The sequence below is a fragment of the Narcine bancroftii genome, chromosome 6 (assembly GCF_036971445.1).
Source record: "Narcine bancroftii isolate sNarBan1 chromosome 6, sNarBan1.hap1, whole genome shotgun sequence".
In the NCBI taxonomy this organism is placed as follows: domain Eukaryota; kingdom Metazoa; phylum Chordata; class Chondrichthyes; order Torpediniformes; family Narcinidae; genus Narcine; species Narcine bancroftii.
Genome location: NC_091474.1, coordinates 135,545,030 through 135,565,723, shown reverse-complemented (window position 1 = coordinate 135,565,723; position 20,694 = coordinate 135,545,030). Strand labels below are relative to the sequence as shown.

Here is a 20,694-nt window from a genome sequence, read left to right as displayed (position 1 = left end):
TTCATGATCTTCTCCACAGTGCATGATGAGAAATATTTGCTTCGAACCTCGTCCATCTCCTGAGGCTTCACACATAGATTGTCATGTAATAATACAAAAAAGGTGTCATATACACAAAATTCGCACATTGTGAATCTTTCAGGGGTCCTATTCTTTCCCTAGTTACTCTTGCCTTTAGTATATATGTAGAATTATTTATGATTTTCTTTATCTTTATTTGCCAAGACCATCTCATATTCTTTCCCCCTGCCCTCCTTATTTCCCGCTAAAGAAAACTCCTACCACCTCCATTCTGCTCAATCACTTGATTTGAACTGACTTATGCCTCCTTCTTTTTCTTAATCAGAGCCTCAAATTCTCTGGTCATCCAGATGCTCTAATCTACAACCTTTCTCTTCATTCTAACAGGAACATGCTGAACTTGAACTTTTCCCATCACCAGAAATGGGAGAATGCTCCCCATTGAGAAGGAATGTGGGAGATGACCCCACTGGAAGGTGACCATGGCAGTGGATGAGCAAGGGGCTCAGCAGCTAATGGACCCACACAGGCAGGGGGGTGTTAGCAACACAGTCGAAGGACTGCTGGCGACTGGCTCATTGGAACCAGGATTTGAGAGGTTACTGAGGGAGAGAAATGCTCCAGATGGACCCCGGTTCCTGGACGCTTCCTGATCGTATTGGAGTTTTGAAGCTCGGGTCGCCAATGAGGCTACAGAGGCTGTGGGAGCACTGGAGGCAAATCCACAGACATTCTGAAGGGACTCTCTTTTGCTTCTCTTTCTGTTGTTATTGGGTTGGGGGGAGGGAATGCTTATGCCGACTCTTTGTTTGCCTTTATAGCAAGCAAAAGGTGATGAAATTTTGTGTATATGACTTTTTTGTATTATTATATGACAATAAAAGTTATCTTAAAAGGTTCCCATGACAGGAAAACAGTTTTCTCCAATCAATATTTGCAAGATCCTGTCCAATAATTAGCCTACTCCAAATGTAGGACGTTAACTTGTCCAGTCCTATATTTTCACATAACTATTTTAAAACCACTGGAGTTTTAATCACTGTGCCTCAGTCATTACTTTGCCATGCTTACCCAAGAGGAGGTCTAGTGTGACATCCTCTCTAGTCAGGCCATCTACATTTTGTTTGAGAACATTTTCTCGGTCACAGTTCCGATTTCAAAATCTTGCTTTTGGGTTGCTCTTTGGAATTGCAGGCTGGGGTCTGGGGAACAGACAACCAACTTTCCCCATTTATATAGGGATGAGGTGACATCTGGTTTGTCCATTTATACCAGGTCAGTGAATGTATGAAGAAAATGTGGCTGTGTGGGTTGAAATGAGGAAACACCATTTTAAATTGTCCTTTGGGTTATTCCACTCACTAAATGACAGCAGAGAGATCTCAGCCATGGAAAGTTCAAAGTACTAGTCCATACCTGGAGGGCCACGTGGACCGATCTCACCAGGATGTTCGATGCCAGGTTCGCCTCTTTCACCTTTCTGACCTCTGTAACCTGTCCAGAATAAACACAGAACTTAAGATGAATAGACTGTGTACATTCCTGTATATATTAATCACATGTGACTATGTAACATTTCTATGCTTGGATTTTTTTTTTTTTTTTTTTACACACAAAAGTATGATCCTTAACCTCTTTGTGGTTTATTTTAGCTTTGGTTAGAATTACAGAATCAAAGAAATGTACGCACAGAAATGGGTCCATTTGCCCTACTTCATCCATGGCAATTTTGATGTGTATCTACGTTAATCCCATGGGGTCAGTATCTCCCTGTACCTTTCTGATTGAAGTACCTGCCCAAAAGCCTTTTAAATGTTGTGAATGATGTTTAAATGTATTGAAACATTGTTGATATTTCCATCAGTAAACACTCATGCATTGGTTCCCTAACATCTTAGCTACCTGTACATCTATGGCAGCCTGACTACATCATGCAGCTCTGAAGGTTGAATTTTCATTGGGAGACGTGAAGCAATGGTTCTATTCCACTAATTGAATGCATACATCACTAGCTGTCAACTAGAAATGCCTGTTCTAATATTTTGTTTTAGATTTCTTTTTCCTCAATAACCCCTCATCTTCAAGAGAGGTAGCTGTGTAAATCTTGAGTGCTGGCAACTCCTGCCTGATCCTGAAATGTGGGCTGAAGGACTCCAAAGGAAACTAACAAGGAGTCAAAGCTGAAGATGACCATGGGTTCATTTCTTTTGCCAACTGCTGGGCTGCAGCAATAAATGTCACGATCAGTGATCTTGTCCTCAGTATTCAACTTCCCACTCTCTCACCAACAGCATATTTTGCGTTATTTCCATGTTTTGAGGGAATTACCATGACCATTTAGATCTCCTTCCAGTGTTGAAATCTGGACTATCTACATAACTCCTGGCTAAGTCCTGACCTTAACTAAGTTTTTGATGCTTAAACTCTCTTGATATTTTCCTCCTCCTGCAGATTTTAGGCTTAAAACCTGTGATGAGTCCAGCTGCAGAGGGGAAAAAGTCAAGGCAGATCAAACTTCCTCTTTACTTTGTATTCACCGTTACTTTTTTGAACTCTATGACAAAACTGAAGGGTTTGCTGTTTAAATGGCATCACAATGGTTTATAAGATATACATCAATGGTACACAATGATCAGCTCAGGTGAGGAGGATGGCCCTGTTTCCTTGCTGTATGACTCTATGGCTCTATCTAAGAAGACGATTGAACAGGCTTTCTGCACTACACTATACTTGTAAAACATTGTTTAAGTCAATAATGGGATGTCTATAATTCAGGTTATAATTCATGAACTAGTTTCTAATTGTCTTAGGTGAGAAAAGCTAGCTCTTTGAATGTTTAAATGAAAACCATGCCTATAAGCCAACAAGTAAGATTTTGCACAAGAACATGTGGACAAATTAATCATTCAGCAATGATAAAGGACTGATGACTCCTGATCGACCTTGAAACAACATGCTGCAGAGAAATGTGGGCTTAAGAACTCTGAGAAATTGACAAGGAGGCAAAGCTGAAAAATTCATGCTGTTTACTGAAAAAAAAAAAGACAAATTATATGCAGGAAAAAAATCTGCAGATATGAAAACTGACCACCTTGAGATATCCAGAGTATTAGCAATAATTCTTAAATCTCTTTTTCAGGTAAAAATATGTTCTGGTGTCACAAACAGGTAGTGTGAATTCCAAAGAAGTGGCAGGGAAAAATGCCAACCAGAAAGCAGGATCTTTTATTAAATGGGATGAATAAATCCCAAGAGGTAGAAAAGTAATTAAGACATCAACAAAACATGCAGCCAGTTTTCAAGTTTCTTGAATAATGCTCATCTGTCTTGGGTTGTCCAGGTGATGGAGCACAATTGTATTTCCAGCAGCAATGAATTGGAAAGTCGGCTTTGTACTATAGCAGTTCCCCGATATACAATAATATATCAAGGACGCGTCTCATCGTTCTTCATTTTCATTTTGCCTTTCTTTCCTGGAATTAAAATAAAAATGGTGTTTCATGCATAGAGGAGGAGACACAAAGCTAAAAACAATGCAATTTTTTTGCAATAGATAGTGAAAAAGGGAACTAGAATTACACAGGGAATTTGTTTTCCTACTTCAAAAATAGCTGGAGTTGGGTTAATTTTTGTTCAATTATTTGATTCTCAGTTGTCAAGGGCAGATACAATTTCAGATGAGCTTATAACGACAGAAATTTTCAATATAAAAGGTTTATGATGGTTGTGGGCGAAAACTTGGAAATCAAAATACATATAGGTTGACTGGCCTTTTCTTATATGGTTGCCTGTGATCAACAATATTGGAGAGAGAATGTTTTGCTTAAAATTCTTTCAGACAGACTTTTCAATGTCTTCTGAGCAGGTCTGTGGCTTGTGACTAACTGCTATAGCTGTTTCTTTTGTCAGGCTAAAATTTTGAGAATGTTTGTGGGGTGAGTTTTATTGCTCAGTCATGTTAAGAAGCAGTGTCTCCTCCCCTCTCTGAATTACACTCTATACACAGTATTCCTCTCCCAATAACTTTTTTTAACCAATAAATTGTGCATTACCATGAAAATTCTTAATTTCTCCAAGCACAGATTCCAAGAGGTAATTGACAAGAGCTTGTGTTTATTACAGATAGAATGAGAGTTTTACAAAAAGCTAGCCAAAAGACTTCTGCAAACCTAAGTCAGTCCCTAAAAGTTGCCAGCAGTGGATTCAAGAATGGTAGGTACAGGTCTGTAGCTTTTGGTGAATGAGACATGCAATGTCTTTAGGACTTGATAAGCCTTATTCTTATCCCTTGCAAGTGTTTTGGATTCAAGGATAGTCCTGGAAATCACCGTCATTCCAGAAGAGAGATGACTGATCAGCCATCAATGGCTGTAAAGATTGTGCAGTTTTGTTGCAATATTTTAGTGCCCAAGAGGGAAAGCAGGATATTTCTGGTGAAATAAGTTCATTTCCATCAAGTACAATCCATCCCTATTTGAAACATTTAAAAAAAAATCCAGATAATTTCTTTTTAACATTGAAGCACAATTCACATACGTCATAGAACTATAGATCTTTTTAAATTATACAACATCGTTCACAATGTTAAGGTACTAGGATTCTGGAAGTAACTGCAACTCTTCTTACCTGGAAAGCTGGCCATACTTTTTTCACTCTAACTGAGTTTATTTGCATTCACCCCATTGAGTGTGATATCAGGCAATGTGAACAGCAGCTTCCCTCCACCTTTGCCTCTATCTTGGCTGGTGCGTTAGATTGTAAAAATAACCCACATGTCAAAACAATCAGCCACCTGTAGAATGCCATCCTGATTTAGGCCTCACCTTGTGGCGATCTCTCCCACTATAGAAGCATTGATCATTTACAATCTGTTGGTAATTTGACCCAACATGTCTGTGGCAGATGGAAAAGAGCCATCAGTTTGTTCCTACCTCCCAGCACTGTGTCTAAATCCCTGTAGGTCATGAATCTAAATGCAAAGTCAAATGCTGTATAAATATGTTGAAGGATTCTGTCCTGCCACACTTAATGTGATTTAATTGTTAAATGTTGCTGTCAATTCTTATCTTTATTCCGGTGAGCTTCTGCTTGTAACAGATCTAGTGAGGCAGGTAACTTTAACTGTTTATACCCAACATACAATGCCATCTTATAATTAGCACATGGGCAAACAGTTTCACCACTTCAGATACTATAGCAATTAGTATTGCCCAGAATCTCTTGCTTGTCCTCACTAGAGCAGTCCATTCAAAGTAAATTCTTCCTGCACCTGGTTCTGACTGCCATATATGTATTATTGTATGTATAATGAAACATTACAAAATGGAATTGTTCAGAATGACGAAACTACTCCTACAATTGGACTAATCAGTTAGTTTCAGTCATTATTTTCTTATATTTTCGAATTCTTGCTGCCAGAAACTCGTGCCGCTGTACAGGAAGGTCAAAGAATATTTTTCTTGTTTTCAACTATTTAAATTCAGAATATGAACAAATTAAGTTTATTATTTGAGGTAAATCTTGCCTCTGGGTCCCTGTGGTCCAGTTTCTCCTCGAGCCCCCGGTAGTCCAGGTAATCCATCTTTTCCTTTTAGACCTGACTTTGCTTGAACAGCCAACATTGCAGCAGGGAACTTCAATTCATAGTGGGCAAGCTTATCTGGAGAGAAAAATGGAAGAAAACATAAACCATTATTCCATTCTTCGTTCAAACTTCCACTTGTCTGCAGAGTTTGAGCCTGGTCTGTTACTTAAGAGTGTAGTTCAAATATTCCTTAAATACATCTATTCTTCAATTTCATGTAACCTTTTCTGTCATAATTGATCATTCGTACTTGAGGGAAGATATGGAGATTGCCACTGTTGTGTGAGGAATGAAGAAAATTTTAGGATTATTGATGAAGGAAGAGCAATATCTGAAAAAATACAAAAATCCATCTAGAATTGAATGTTGAGCCATTGTGAGAGATCTAAAGGAAAGAACCAGAAATTTGACTGAAATGATGATTGTTGGACACTGGATTTTGCTGAAATGAATATTGAGATTTTCTCAGTGAAAATGCAAGGATTACAATGTTATTGTTAACCTTCCATCATTGTTCAGAGAGTAACCAAGTCAAGTTTTGCTGTTGCAGTTTATAAATGCACTTCTGAATTGGATTAACATCTTTGAATGATTTGGAGTTGTTGAATTCAAAATGCTAAAATCTGATTAGATTACTACCATGTAATCTCTCCAGGGACATGCTGCTCTTTAAAGACTGCTTAAGCAGCCTGATTAGGTTGCTGCTTTACATCATTGATCAGTATGCATTTTCCAAAACAACAGGGATAATGAACACTTGCTGAGATGAATGGAACCATATAGAACTAAACAACTGTCCTGAAACACAGTCAACATTTATTGAGAGACTGAACAAAACTGACACGGCAAAATAATATCTTGTCCAGCCATAGTGGTCTTATACAATCAATCAAAATTGTTGCATTAGCAAAATAAAACTCATGTAAAAGGATACTGTAAATAAAGATTATGAGAGGAGGAGGAGGGACAATGTCTATACAGTCATGTGCTGCAATAACGTTCATTCGGGCAAGTTAACCCTTGGATAACTGAATTAATCATCCTCTGGAATGTTGCAGGGGCATTTTTCATGTCAAAAGGTAACACATTACACTCATATAAACCGGATGGAGTTACAAAAGCTGAAATATTCTTTCCTCTCTCAGTTAAAGGCACACACCAATAACCCTTCAACAAATCCAACTTAGTAAGAAATTTAGCTTTGCCAATTTTATCAATACAGTCATCTATTCTTGGAATAGGATAAGCATCTGTTTTAGTTACTGAATTAACCTTCCTATAATCCGTATAGAACCTAACAGTTTCATCTGGTTTTTGTACCAGAATACTCCAATCTGGGTTCAAAGGTCTAATAATGTCATTCCTTAACACATGTTCAACCTCCTGATCCATGATTTTACTCTTCTGAATTTTTATTCTATATGGGCGCTGTTTTATGGGATTTGCTTCTCCAACATCTACATCATGGTAAATCACTGATGTCCTTTTTGGAACATCAGTGAACAAATTTGTGTATTTCAAAAGTAATTCTTTCAACTGCATCTGCTCTTGTAACTTAAGATGGTCTAATTTTTCTTCCAAATTTTCCAAAATTGTTGAGTTGGATGGGTGCACAATAACCAAGGTTACCCTCACAAGATTCAGCGTTTCCTCCACTCTGTCAACAGCCAACATCTCTGATACAGATTGTTTTCCACTCCCCTTATCCTCGTAATAAGGTTTCAACATATTTATGTGACAAACTTGAGTTTTATACCTTCTGCCTGGAGTGCTAACAACATAGTTGACATCATTCAGTTTTGATTTAATTGTGTACGGTCCAGAAAATCTAGCTTTCAAAGGACTGTCATGTGTTGGAAACAAAATCAAAACTTTACTTCCTGTCTTAAAATTTCTCACCTGAGCTTTCATGTCAAATAAATGCTTCATTCTACCGTGAGCCATTTCCAAATTCTCTTGAGCCAAAGTCCACACTTTATGTAACCTCTCCTTAAATTTAGAAACATAATCCAGCAAATTCAACTCCACATCCTCACTAACCCACTGTTCTTTTATCAACATTAAAGGCCCTCTAACTTGATGTCCAAGCACAATTTCAAAGGGCCTGAAATCTAATGACTCCTGCACAGCCTCCCTTGCTGCAAACAGCAATAAATGAATACCTTCATCCCAATCTTTTCCATTTTCCATAGAGTAAACTCTCATCATATTTTTAAGAGTAGAATGAAATCTTTCCAAAGCTCCTCGAGTCTCAGGATGGTACGCAGATGAAGTGATCTGTTTTATTCCCAACTCATAAACTAACTGTTGAAACAACCCAGACAAATCACTGGATCTCTTTAGGTAATCCGAACACTGAAAAATCTTTCCTGAGCCGTTACCACCATTTTGGCTTTAATATTTCTCAGTGGTACAGCCTCTGGAAATCTCGACACTGCACACATAATTGTTAATAAGTACTGGTTACCAGACTTAGTTTTCGGCAGGGGACCTACACAATCTACAATAAGCCTAGTGAAAGGTTCCCCAACAACAGGAAGAGCTACTGGAGGACCCTGGTTAGGTTTCCCCGCAACCTGAGAAATGTGACATGTCCAGCACCAATTTACAACATCCTTCCTCAAACCAGGCCAGCAAAATTGTTTCAAAATCTTATTCATGGTTTTCTTTACTCCAAGATGACCACCCAAAGGTGTACTGTGGGCTAGATTTAATATTTCCTTCCGGTAATTTCTGGGAACAATCACCTGATGAATCACTCCCCACTCTTCATTAGCAGGAATATCAAGAGGTCTCCATTTTCTTATCAACACTTCACCTTTTAAGTAATATCCACAAGCCATTTCTTTACCCTCCTGTTAAAACTGACCCAACTTTATCCTCTGCCAAATCATTCCCCAACAAAAACGAGACACCCTGCATGGGTAACTTTGGAATTACTCCTACTACAACAGGATTCAGCACAACCTTGTGAAGCGATATTGACTCTATCACACCTCCAACACCTTTAATCAAAGTTGTCTCTCCTGTGTCAATCCTTTGATCCACATTTAAAACACTTTCCAACAACAATGACTGAGCAGCCCCAGTATCTCAAAGAATTTTAACTGGAACCTGTGGTTCTCCCTCCTTTATTGAGACAAAGCGCTCTGACACAAAAGGCTTGAAAACATCCATGATCTCCTTAACAGGTTTGGCACCTCTGCTCTCCTTAAATTCCACTGTTTGAATACATGCTTCTGGTAAAACCTCTTTTTCTCTTTTATTTTTCAAGACTAGACAATTTGCAATCACATGACCAGGTTTCTTACAAAAATTACATACAAATGCAGAAGTTCTGTCCTTCCTCTTTTCTTTTAACATTTTCTCCAGAATTTAATTCAGGATACTAGTCTGCTCCACATTAACCTTATGAACAGGTTTATTAATCTGTTCCACATTAGCTCTCTGAAAATGCCTATTATTCTGGAATGTACTTTTGTGAATTAGAGCAAATTCATTTGCTAATCTAGTCGCCTGTTGCCATGTCCCAACGTCTTTCTCATCCAGGTATAATTTAATCTCCTCTGGGAGTTACCTTTTAATTTTCTCTATTAATATTAATTCTTTCATCTGTCAAAATCATTGTTTATTCCTTTTGAGGCACACCAACGGTCAAAACACACAGATTTCTTCAGAGCAAAATCCATATTAGATTGATTCCAGGTTTTCACCATCTCCTAAATTTTTGTCTATATGCCTCTGGAACCAACTCATAAGCTTTCAATACTGCTTGTTTAACAGTATCATAATTTGCCACTTGCTCTGCAGTCAAGCTACAGTATGCAATTTGTGCTTTTCCCTTCAATACACTTTGAAACATTAGAGACCATTTTTCTTTTGGCCATCTTGAGCTCTCAGCAACCTTTTCAAAAAGCTGAAAATAGGTATCCATATCTCCCTCATCAAAAGGAGGCACGAGATTTACCTCTCCTCGAGCCAAAAACCTCTCCCCAGGAGTTACAGCCACAGTTCTCGTACTTCTTTCTATCTCCATTCTTAACTTCTCTAATTGAAACTGTTCATCCTTTCAGCTACCCTCCAACTCATATTTCCCCTGTTTTTCTGCTTCCTCTACCTCATGTATCCTTTTTCTCTCAGCCTCTGCTCTTTGCTTTTAAACTTCATATTGTTGTCTCTGCCACTCAAAATTACATTGCTCTCTTTCTTCTTGCACCCTCAATTTCTCCAATTCCAATTGCAATTCAAAAGATCTATTCTCTGGAAAATTTTCTAAGTCTTCCTCAACAAATTTTCTTTCACTATAATCCTCTGTATTTGTACTTTTCACATCCAAGATATAACTTCAGCAATTTTCAATGCCTTAGAAATAGCCATCAGTTCCTCTTTTCTCATGCTCTGCAGGTGATGGTTGTAACAAAAATGTATCAACTTCCATTGCTGCTGTTTTTCCAGGCACCAGCTTTAAGTTAGCTTGCAAAAATTCCAGACAATAGCTTGCAAACAAAAAACCCCAATCAACTAATAAATCAATGTTCAAATCCTAAACGACGAGCCCACGTAAAATGTTATGGAGTCCAGAGGACCCCAAAAACCAGCATCAATAGATATGCATCACAGCTCAGGGTTACTTAAACAAAAGTTGTTTATAATTATATTTGAACAAGAAAACAGAATTAAACTTTAACTTATTACTTAACCTACATAACTACTTAATCCCCCCCTCTAATACTAAGTGCAAGTGTGTGTAATGTATATTTAAGATTAGAAAATTTCTTTGGATCACAGTCCATTCGCACTGGTTGCAGGCAATTCTTGTACTGTGCACAGAAGTTAAATTTAACAAAGTTCACCAGTCTTTGGTGCTTAACAGGCAAATGGTTACCACTCAGGAGGGTTTTCTTAGAGAGATTCCTTTTCCAGGACATCTGCAACTGATTCCTTCTCAATCATTCTTGCTGACGAAACTTGCCCCCTTCAGGGTTCTCCAGATGATCCTCTTTCTTTCAGGTCACTTTTCACACCGCCAGTCTTCTCCTTTGACCAGGCAGCCTTCCAAAGTTTGCCAGTTTGTCCTTCTTGAACTGATTTCTGTCTTCTCTCTCTCTCTGTTTTACATCCTCCCTCTCTGAGAGCAAAACAGTTCTCTTCTACCTGCAAAGATCACATGTTCTCCCAGGCAAGCTGCTGTCAATATTTTGTTGCCTCCTGCAAAAAGCATTCTGCAAAAGTCCTGCAAATATTCTGTGTTTTAAAATGTGTTTGTGCAAGCTGCTCTAACAATTCCTCCTAAACCACCTCTACATACTCTGTCACACTGAACATAAAACAGAGACAGCTTTGTGATGAGGTAAATGCAGAAAAGAAAATCTCCGATAACAGTGAGGTTGAAGTCCTGGGGCACAAATTATAAGTGACCTGACCAGAAGAAAATTGGCTGAACTGGGACTGTCCAAGACCAAGGACTGGAATCACAGCCAGAGACATCATCTGAAATACAGTACTGTATGTGTACAGTATCTTGGCTATTTAGTCAATACAAGTACATGACAGTATCCCATATAGCTTTGCTAAGTAGATCATATGGTTTTCGCACAAAGCCCAAAACGCTTAATGTCCTATTTCACAGAATGAATCATGGACTTTAGGCAACACATGACTCTGTGTGTGTGTGTGTGTGTGTGTGTGTGTGTGTGTGTGTGTGTATGTAAATATATATATATACACACATATTATTTATATCTACATCTATGTATCTATCAGTATCTACATCTATCAATATTTCTAATTATTTTGTGTGTGTGTGTATGTGTGTCTCAATATATTATAACTGCATGTTCATTTTTTGAGCTTCCAGCAAAAAATTTTTCCTGCTGATATCAAGTATTCATTTAATACCTCAACCACACCTTCCCACCATGAGCAAATGTCCTTTTTGGTCTTTGATCTTCCATACCCTCTCACCTTACAGCCCCTTCTACGCTCGTGTGCCTACTGAATATATTTGGATTTACAGTATATTTGTGGTAGTGTTTCCAGTTGTTTCTTCAACATTTGTCTTAATTCCTTTTTGATTTCCCCTCTGAACTTTCTGTGATCCTCTTGGTTTTCCCCTTGTGTAAACAACTTGGCATCTGTCAAAGACTATTTTCTGTTTATCTTTGAAGGTAATTTTTGGTCACCCATGGAGGACGGGCTTCCTGGTTTTAATTTACCTTTCCTTTCTCTCACAGGAGAATGCACCTCGACTCTAGCCAAACCATTTTGACCTCAAAGGACTCCTAGTTTGCCTAATGACATTTGACTCCATTTTACCCAGACTACATCTGTTTCTTTCCATAACAAATTAACAGTTTTCCATTTGACAATTTTGAACTTGTAGTTGCCGATATCCTTTCCCATTGCTGTTCGAAAGTGTATGACATTATGATTGTTCTTTCATGTGTTATTCCACCATTGATACTTGCCTCACCTGGACTAGTTGACTTCTCAGAGCCAAGTTTAGCAATGCTCCCTTCTTTGTTGGGCCAGCAATATACAAATCAATGAACACATGTCAGAAGTTCTTCCTCCTTTTTGCACTTCATATAACTGCTATACCTGTCTAAATTTGGACAGACCACGCTTTCAGATCTGTGTTTTTCCACACTTTTGAAACTTTTCTTTCAATTTGCCCAACATTATTCTTCAAACTGGTGGTTGCCCATTCAACAGTCCCACTGATATAATCAAATCTCATTAATTTGTTGTTCTAAACAAACACAGTCTGACCTTCATTATCCCAGGATATCATCCCATCCAGAACTACAATATTCTTCTCAATCAACATTCGCAGTTCTCCTCCTTTCTGATGAGCAAGTGGGTTAACTGTGAGAAGGTTCATTCCTCTGTCAGTTATGCTGTGCGTGTGGACTATTCCCACCACATTCCAAAAGTTCCTTCTCCCCTTGACTCTAATAGTAATAGAGTCCCAGTAATTGATAGGAACAATGGATTTCTTCAAGCAAGTTTGAAACACTTCTTATTGCCTGCCTTCAGCCTACCTAAGCACCTCCATTTTATGTACTTTAATCAGGTCCCTCCTCAAGCTCCCCCTTCTCCAAGGTAAACAAGCCCAGTTTTTCATGATTACTGAAGCGTTCCATCCCAGGCAGCATCTTCTTCACTCCCTACAGTGCAACCACATCATTCCTATAACGTGCTAATCAGATCTGTAGATGATATTCCAGCTGTGGCCTGACATATATTTTATTTGGTTATACTATAACCTGCCTGCTTTTATACCTATGCTTCTTCATGACTTTATTTACCCATGATACTGTAATCATCAATTACTTGTTTACGAAGTTCTGTGCTTTAATACTCTCTCAGGTTATTCCCTCTCTGTATCAGTCCTCCCAAAATGGATCATATTACAATTAACAGGGTTAAAAGTCCATCTGATATCAATCTTACTAATTTATCGATCCTGACTACCCTCCTTACAAACAACTTCACCACCAATTTTAATGTAATCATCAAATTAATTATAGCTTATAGATTCACATCCAAATAATCAATGCCTATTTCAAACTGTAGGGGTCCCAACACTGATCCCTGTGATATACCACTGGTCACAAGCTTCCAGTCCCAGCATGATCCTGTGGTACACAACTGGTCACAGGCTGTCATATCACCAAGGCAAGTTTCAATCCAATTTACTGATGTTTCCTGGACCACATTGGCTCCAACCTTTTGGAATGGTCTTCCACTTAAGACCTCATCAAATGTTACTGAAATTCACGTAGACGGCATCAACTACACCATCCTCATCAATACACTTTGATAACTCCTATCTTGGATTTATCTCTCCCTTTTTCAATTGTGATGAATTTTGCCCCTCAGATAACCAGTTCCCGAATAACTTCTCCACCACTAACATTGGGCATCAGGGTTATTCTTCATCAGTCTGGTCACTGAGTACAGGAATTGGGATATCATGTACAAGCTGTTGTTGAAGACGCATTTAGAGTATTGTGTGCAGTCCAATCGTTAGAGGAAGGATGTCATTAAAAAGGAAAGGGTGCAGAAAGATTCATGAGGATGTTACCAAGACTGAAGTCATAAGGAGAACCTGAATTTGCTGAGAATTTTCATCCTGGTGCATAGGAGGCTAAGGGGGGACTTTATTGAGATATATAAAATCATGAGGTGAATAGCAATAGTCTTTTCCCCAGAGTGCGAGCCTCTAAAACTGGAGACCACTGGTTTAAGCTGAGGGAGGTTGTGAGAGACGTGGAAAGAAAAGTGACATGAGGGGTAATTTTGCCATGCAGATGCTGGTGCGTAAATGAAATGAAATGCCAGAGCAAATGGAAGATGTGGATTCAATTACAAAATTTAAAAGACATTTGGAAAGGTTTAGAAGAATATGGGCCTAACAAAGACAATTGGGACTAGCTCAGATGGGTAATCTGGTCAGCATGGATGAGTTGGACCAAAGGGCTGTTTCCATGCTTTATAACTTGAAGCATTTGTAATATGTATCCGGTCATGAAATATTTTATTATTCTTGCTACTACATTTGCTTTAAAAATATACAGGAGAAATTGTGTAAAGACAGACTTCTGTATATTAGGTCATCTGTAACTTGGAAAAACTCCTGTATATAAAATTGTGAGAAGCATGGATAAAGTTGTTAACCAGAGTCTTTTCCTCAGTGGATAAATATTGAATATTAGAGGGCACAGGTGTAAGGTGAGGTGGAAAGTTTAAAGATTGGTGAGGCAAGGTTTTTTTTAAAAAAATGCACAGAATGGTACAGTTGCCTGGAACTTAGTGCCAGGGAAGATGGTAGAAGCAGATATGATCGCAAGCAGGCAGATAGGATTGGCATCTTGGGGGCTGAAGGGACTGTTCCTGCGCTCCACTGCTCAGTGTTCATGGCAGCTTACATCTGAAATGCTCCTCGCTATAAGGTTGCGGCCTAAAAGAGAGGCAGGATGTGTGAGGGACCAGATGGTCTGTGTTGATAGCCGATTTCTGCCGAGGTTGATGCCCACAAATCTCCAAGCCACAACAGTATGTAGATTATCTTTCTAGTCTAGATCACAGTGGTCAGTGCTCTAACTCTGGCTAAAGAAAGGTCAGATTTTTGATATAACACCAACTCCTGGGAGATGACCAGCAAACAGGAGAATTTTCTGATTCAAGGCAAATGAAATAAGAAACAAACATCAATCCAGTCCACTATAACGTGAATAGATAATGGTGAAAATGCAATACTTCTGGGGCAATAAACAGGCAGTACACTTCAGTTAATGACGCTCATCGGAACAAGGCAAAGTTGGAAAACAAGCCTGCTTTCTAGTGTGGAGAAAAGGGAGGGATGGAGCGAACAGAGAGAATATCTGGGATAAGGTGGAAACCAAAGAGAGTTAAGGTTGCAAATGGCAGGGATACCTGCTGAAGGAGGAGGTCTGAATGGGTGGTAACAACAGTTAACCTATCCACACCACTTAATTCATTTGGCCCACATGTCCATCTACATTGCATTCTCTTTTAAATCAATGAGCTTTTGTGAGATTTAAAGCCTACAACTTTTATTTGCATCTCCATCAGATCTTCACTATTATTTCTCAACTGGCACCACTGTTCTCATTTTCTTTCTTACATTTTTCAGGCACCACCTGAGAGTCAAAGATGAGCTCCACTCCATTTCTTTGGCTCTTGGGTGATAGATGAGGCGAATGCAAGATCAGCAGATTCTTCTACAAATGGGGCAGGAAGTGGAAGTTTGTGGGTTGGTGTACTCTTTCCTCCATTTATGCAAGACTTCTGTATCCTCTGACTGCTTGGCCTTGGGGTTGGCAGAGTCATCCAAGATGCTCCTTGACCACTATGAGTTCCCAGGATTCCCAGGAATCAGTGGGAATGTTGCATTATTTTCAAGGTTTTGAGCACATCCTCAAACCTACTTTTGGCATATTGGCCTTCATAAATAAAAGTATTCAGTATAGGAGTTGGGATGTGATGGTAAAATTGTACAAGGCATTGGTGAGGCCAAATTTGGAGTATTGCGTGCAGTTTTGGTCACCCAACTACAGGAAATATATTAATAAGATTGAAAAGAATGCAGAGAAAAATTGAGGATATTTCCTGGACTTCAGGAATTAAGTTACAGGGAAAGGTTAAACCGGTCAGGACTTTATTCCTTGGAGCATAAAATAATGAGGGGAGATTTTGTAGAGGTACTTAAAATTATGACGGGTCTAGACAGAGTAAATGTAGGTTGGCTTTATCCACTGAGGGTAGGTGAGATATAAACCAGAGGACTTGGGTTAAGGGCGAAAGTGGACAAGTTTAGGTGGAACAGCTGAAGTGGTGAATGCAGGCTCATATTGAATTTTTAAGAAGAATTTGAACAGGTATATGGATTGGATGGGGTATGGAGGGCTATGGATGGAGTGTAGGTCAGTGGGACTAGGGTGAATAATAGTTTGGCACGGACTAGAAGGGCCAAAAGGCCCATTTCTGTGCTGTATTGTTCTATGGTTCTCAAGATGATCCCTTCCAATGACAGAGGTCAGAATAGTTGTCTGTTTCAGGAGTCTAGTGTTGGGCTTCATGATTACATAGCCTGCCCAAAAGATGAGAACCTCATTTCTGGGGTGTTAGTGTGGTGATATATAATTACACCACTAGGTCACCAGGGCTCATCCCGGTGACCTTATATATAAAGCAGTCCAGAGTGACAGTCTAGTCTTCCAGGTTCGTCTTGCAGAGAGACAAGACCTCTTAGTGTACATATTAGTTTATTAAAGCTATCTTATACTCACACTGCTGGTGTGGTTATTGTCAATACAGTTAGCCTGACAGAGGACACTGGTAATGCTTCACAAATCCTTGGATGAATTTGTGGAGGCAATGTTTACACTGTTACTGGCTCTGCTGTAGACCTCTTGGTTGCAATAAAAAAGTTTTGTATCATAAACCCCCCAAGGTCTCCATCCTACTATCAACATTCTCTCTGTTCTTCCCTCCTCCTACCCGCCCCCCCCCCCCCCCACTCTGCAACTTAGCATTTGCTTGGTTTGTGACATTGGTTATTCTGAGGGAAGGTCATTGATCTGAAATGTTGACACCATTTCTGTCCTCAATTCTTTGCTTTTTAATTTCAGTGTACTACTTTCTTACCTTCAAAAATTCTCTGAATCTCCTGTCTTATAAACTTTGATATTTCTTCAAATGAAATGTTGGTGCCCTAGTGAAGTAAAAAGAAATTTAATGTAACAAAAGGAATAATATTTTTTGGAAGTAAATAAAGTACAATGGAAACAGTGAGATTAAATGACATGAATTTTTGGTACAAACTGAAAGAGTTTTTACTCTTTTCTGGAACACAGCAAAGATCAGGATGCTCTTTATCGACTACAGTTTGGTATTTAACACCACCATCCCCTCAAAACTAAACAGCAAACTCAAAGAACTGGGACTCTTCACCCCACTGTGTAATTGGATCGTTGATTTGCTCAACTCCAGGCCACAATCAGTAAGGATTGGTAAGAACATCTCCTCCACAATCTCCATCAGTACCAGAGCACCATAGGGCTATATTGTTTGCCTCTGATCTACTCACTTTACACATACGACCGTGCAGCTTAGTACGACAATAAGACCATCTGCAAATTTGCCAATGATACCACCACACTGGGTTGTATAAAGAAAGGTAACGAGTCAGCCTACAGGAAGAAGATTGAAGACTTGGCTGAAAGGTGCACCAACAACAACCTTGCACTCAATGTCACCAAAACTAAGGTGCTGACTGTTGACCTCAGGAGGGAAAACTAGAAGTATACGATCCAGTGATCACTGCAGGATCAGAGATAGAGAGGGTGAGCAAATTTAAGTTCTTGAGAAACTATCTCATTGGATTTTTCCTGGACCCAACACACTAATGGCATATGAAGAAAGCATGTCAGTGCCTCTACTTCCTCAGGAGTTTGCGGAGGTTTGGTATAACTCCAGAATCCCTGGCAAATTTCTACAGGTGGTGAAAAGTGTGCTGACTGGCTTCATCACGGTCTGGAATGGGGATAAAGCATAAAGTCCTTCAAACAGTATTGGACACAGCCGAAGACATCACAGCCAAAACCCTCCCCACTATCGAGAACATCTACAGGGAACACTGCCATAGGAGAGCAGCAGCAATCATCAAGGTTCCACACCACGCAACACATGGTCTGTTCTCGCTGCTGCCATCAGGAAAGAGGTATCCGTTCCACAAGACTCGCACCACCAGGTTCAGGAACAGCTGCTACCCCTCCACCATCAGACTCCTTAATGACAAACTCAATCAGGGACTCATTTAAGGACTCTTATTTGTGCACTTTATGGTTTTATTTTCTCCATATTACAGTTTGTTTACATTCGTTATTTGTTTTCAATAATTTATTTGCTTACATGTGTATGATGTGTACATTTTTTTTGCACTGCCAATTAGTAGTAATTCTGCTGGGTCTGCAGGAAAAAAGAATCTCAGGGTTATATGTGATGTCATGTATGTATTCTGACAATAAATCTGAAAAATGAATCTGAAAGTGATTACTACCAAGAAGTGATATTTCAGGTACTGATAGTTTAAAAAAATACATTGAACTTCGATTGCAATCATGCCATTGAGATGAATCCCAAAGGATGAGGGCACAAGGGAAAAAAGCTGAGAAGTGATGGGGGATGGGATAGCTCTCTGAATGGAGAGAGAAAGGGTTGGAGAGAAGGAGACAGATTTATGGGGAAGAGAAGGGGACGGGGAAGAGCCTACAGAAACCTGGGAAGCCAATATTAGGTGTTGTTCTTCCAAGTTGCTGGTGGCCTCAGATTGGCAGTGCATGAGGTTATGTTGGTGTGGAATTAAAATGTTTGGTCACTGGGAGATCCCCGCAATTGCATCAGACAGAGAAAGAGTGCTTAACGAAACAATCTCCCAGTATTTCCAATGCAGAGGAGATCACAACAGGAGTAGGTGATACCTGTAGATTAACAGATGAAGTGTTGCTTCACTTGGAAGACTATTTGGGGCACATACATCATATCGTTTGCCATTTACTTCCACTCAATTTATACAAGTAAGCAAGGAGAGATCCTCACTACTCCAGGGGTTTCTTTGACTTAATTGATTATTAATTTTTGACTATTTTGTGAATGAAGTAGAATTTCACTCCAAAGGAGCATGGATGTGCTTATTGGACAAGAAGTTTCCAACTGGACATAAAAACAATATTTATAATACTGGGATCTGCAAAACTATTACATTTTTTCCTACCAACTCCTGTAAAAGAATTCCTAGTTCAGTTCAATCATAATTAAAGTAATGTTGATTTGCAGTTCACTAATTAGCTGTTTATTCAAAACTTTACTCTGTTAATACATTCAGCCAAATTCTCAATTATAGAATTTTTGTTGGCAAAGTTCAGCTTTTCAGTACTTTTGGTGAATTCTGCAGGTAATATACAGTATTGGCTCCAGTATAGCTATAATAACAAGTGGTATAACACTGACATCTACTGGAGATTGTAGATATTGTGACAGATTATGTTGTGTTTGTATTGTACATAGATATGTTTTTGGGAGATAAATTGGGGCAAGTTTTTTTTAGTATAGGTCACATAAAAACACTTCAAAACAGATCTCATTTAAAATACTGGAGCTCTGCTCAAGCCAGATAGGGCGGCTCCTGGGGGCCTTTGCAAAACTTTGGGGAGTGCCCAAAAGACCTCATTAATGGATTATTATTATTTTGAAAAGCAACAGATGAAAGAGATCGGAGGAGTAGTTTGCAGCCACAGACTGTCTGAGAGTGCAGCTTGCTGTTCTAAGAGAGTCAAACAGGCTTTTTCTCTGTGTGAGTGAGTGAGTGAGTGAGTGAGTGAGTGAGTGAGTGAGTGAGTGAGTGAGTGAGTGAGTGAGTGAGTGAGTGAGTGAGTGAGTGAGTGAGTGAGTGAGTGAGTGAGTGAGAGAGAGAATCAGTGCTACAGTCAGTAGCAGAGGCTGGGACTGGAACAGGACAAGCTGGAAACCCCATTTGGAAGATAGGTTGTGAGTGCTTAGTTCGGCCTGGTCAGAGCCCTTGTGGTTCATACAAGAGGAGAGGACTGGCTGCCTAATGTTTCACATGGAATAAGAGAAACAAAAGGAACTCTGTGGTGACCTGAAAGAAAGAGGTTATCATCTGGAAAATCAAGTTTTTTTTGGCAAGGCACTGATGTGACTGATTAAAAGGGATCAGTTTGTATCCAGGAACAACAAATCTCTCTCTGAAAACTGAGCAGTAACCATTTACCTTTCAAGCACCAAAGTCTGGTAAATTTCATAAATATTAAATTCTGTGCACAGTATAAGAATTGCCTGCAACCAGTGAACATGGAGGAATAAGAAGTGAGATTGAACTGTGAATCAAAGAACTTTTCTGAACTTACACACCCATTACATATACGTGCGCTTCTAATTAGAAGGGGGTTGTTAGGTTAGTTAAACTAATAGTGATATGTTAAAGTGTGATCCTGATTTCATGATTGAAGATAATTAAAAACAACTTTTGTTGAAGTAATCATTTGTGTTGGTGAATATCTATTGCTGCTGGGTTTTGGGGTCGTCTGGGCTCGTAACAATATTGGAATCAGGAGTATAAACAAAGTGCTGGAAGAAACTGTAAAAAAACAATGCCCAAGCCTGAAACATTGGTTCTGTATCTTTATCTTTGCTATATAAAGTACCCTGTTTGACCTGCTGAGTTTCTCCAGCATTGTGTTTCCACTTCATCCACGGTGTCTGCAGACTTTCATGTTTTTCCGCTGGAGGAACTCAACAGATCAAGAAGGAATCGTTAACATTTTGGATCCTTATGTAGGGTCTTGACTCAGAACATTGGCAATTTCTTTCCTTTTATGAAGGCAGCTTGGCCACTGAGATCCTCAAGTAGTTTGTTTTTTTGCTAATACCTGCTGGAAAATTTATACATTTAGTGTAAATATGCAGATATCAAATGCAGATTTTGACATTAATCAGTGTGCAATATTGACTAGTTGCAAGCACTACTAAATTATCACTTA

At 39.1% G+C, this 20,694-nt stretch overlaps 1 protein-coding gene and 1 long non-coding RNA gene across 9 annotated transcripts in view; one reads left to right on the top strand and one right to left on the bottom strand.

Moving 5' to 3' along the window:
* col19a1 (collagen type XIX alpha 1 chain) overlaps nt 1-20,694 on the bottom strand; it is a 346,509-nt gene that overhangs the window by 5,704 nt on the left and 320,111 nt on the right. For 4 of the 7 annotated variants that reach the window (XM_069886134.1, XM_069886135.1, XM_069886136.1 and 1 more), the window contains 3 exons: nt 16,781-16,847; nt 5,546-5,680; nt 1,438-1,515 (listed from right to left, as the gene is read on the bottom strand). In XM_069886134.1, coding sequence (XP_069742235.1) covers nt 1,438-1,515; nt 5,546-5,680; nt 16,781-16,847 — 280 coding nt within the window. Of the gene's footprint in view, nt 1-1,437; nt 1,516-3,077; nt 3,495-5,545; nt 5,681-16,780; nt 16,848-18,046; nt 18,104-20,500; nt 20,587-20,694 lie in introns of those variants that run through there. The other 3 variants (XM_069886137.1, XR_011340316.1, XM_069886139.1) reach the window with 3 other exon arrangements.
* Nucleotides 1-20,694, top strand: part of LOC138736505 (uncharacterized) — a 69,841-nt gene that overhangs the window by 24,846 nt on the left and 24,301 nt on the right. For both annotated transcript variants that reach the window (XR_011340322.1, XR_011340321.1), the window contains exons 4-5: nt 1,674-1,779; nt 4,144-4,233. This is a non-coding gene — a long non-coding RNA (uncharacterized lncRNA). The remainder of the gene's footprint in view (nt 1-1,673; nt 1,780-4,143; nt 4,234-20,694) is intronic.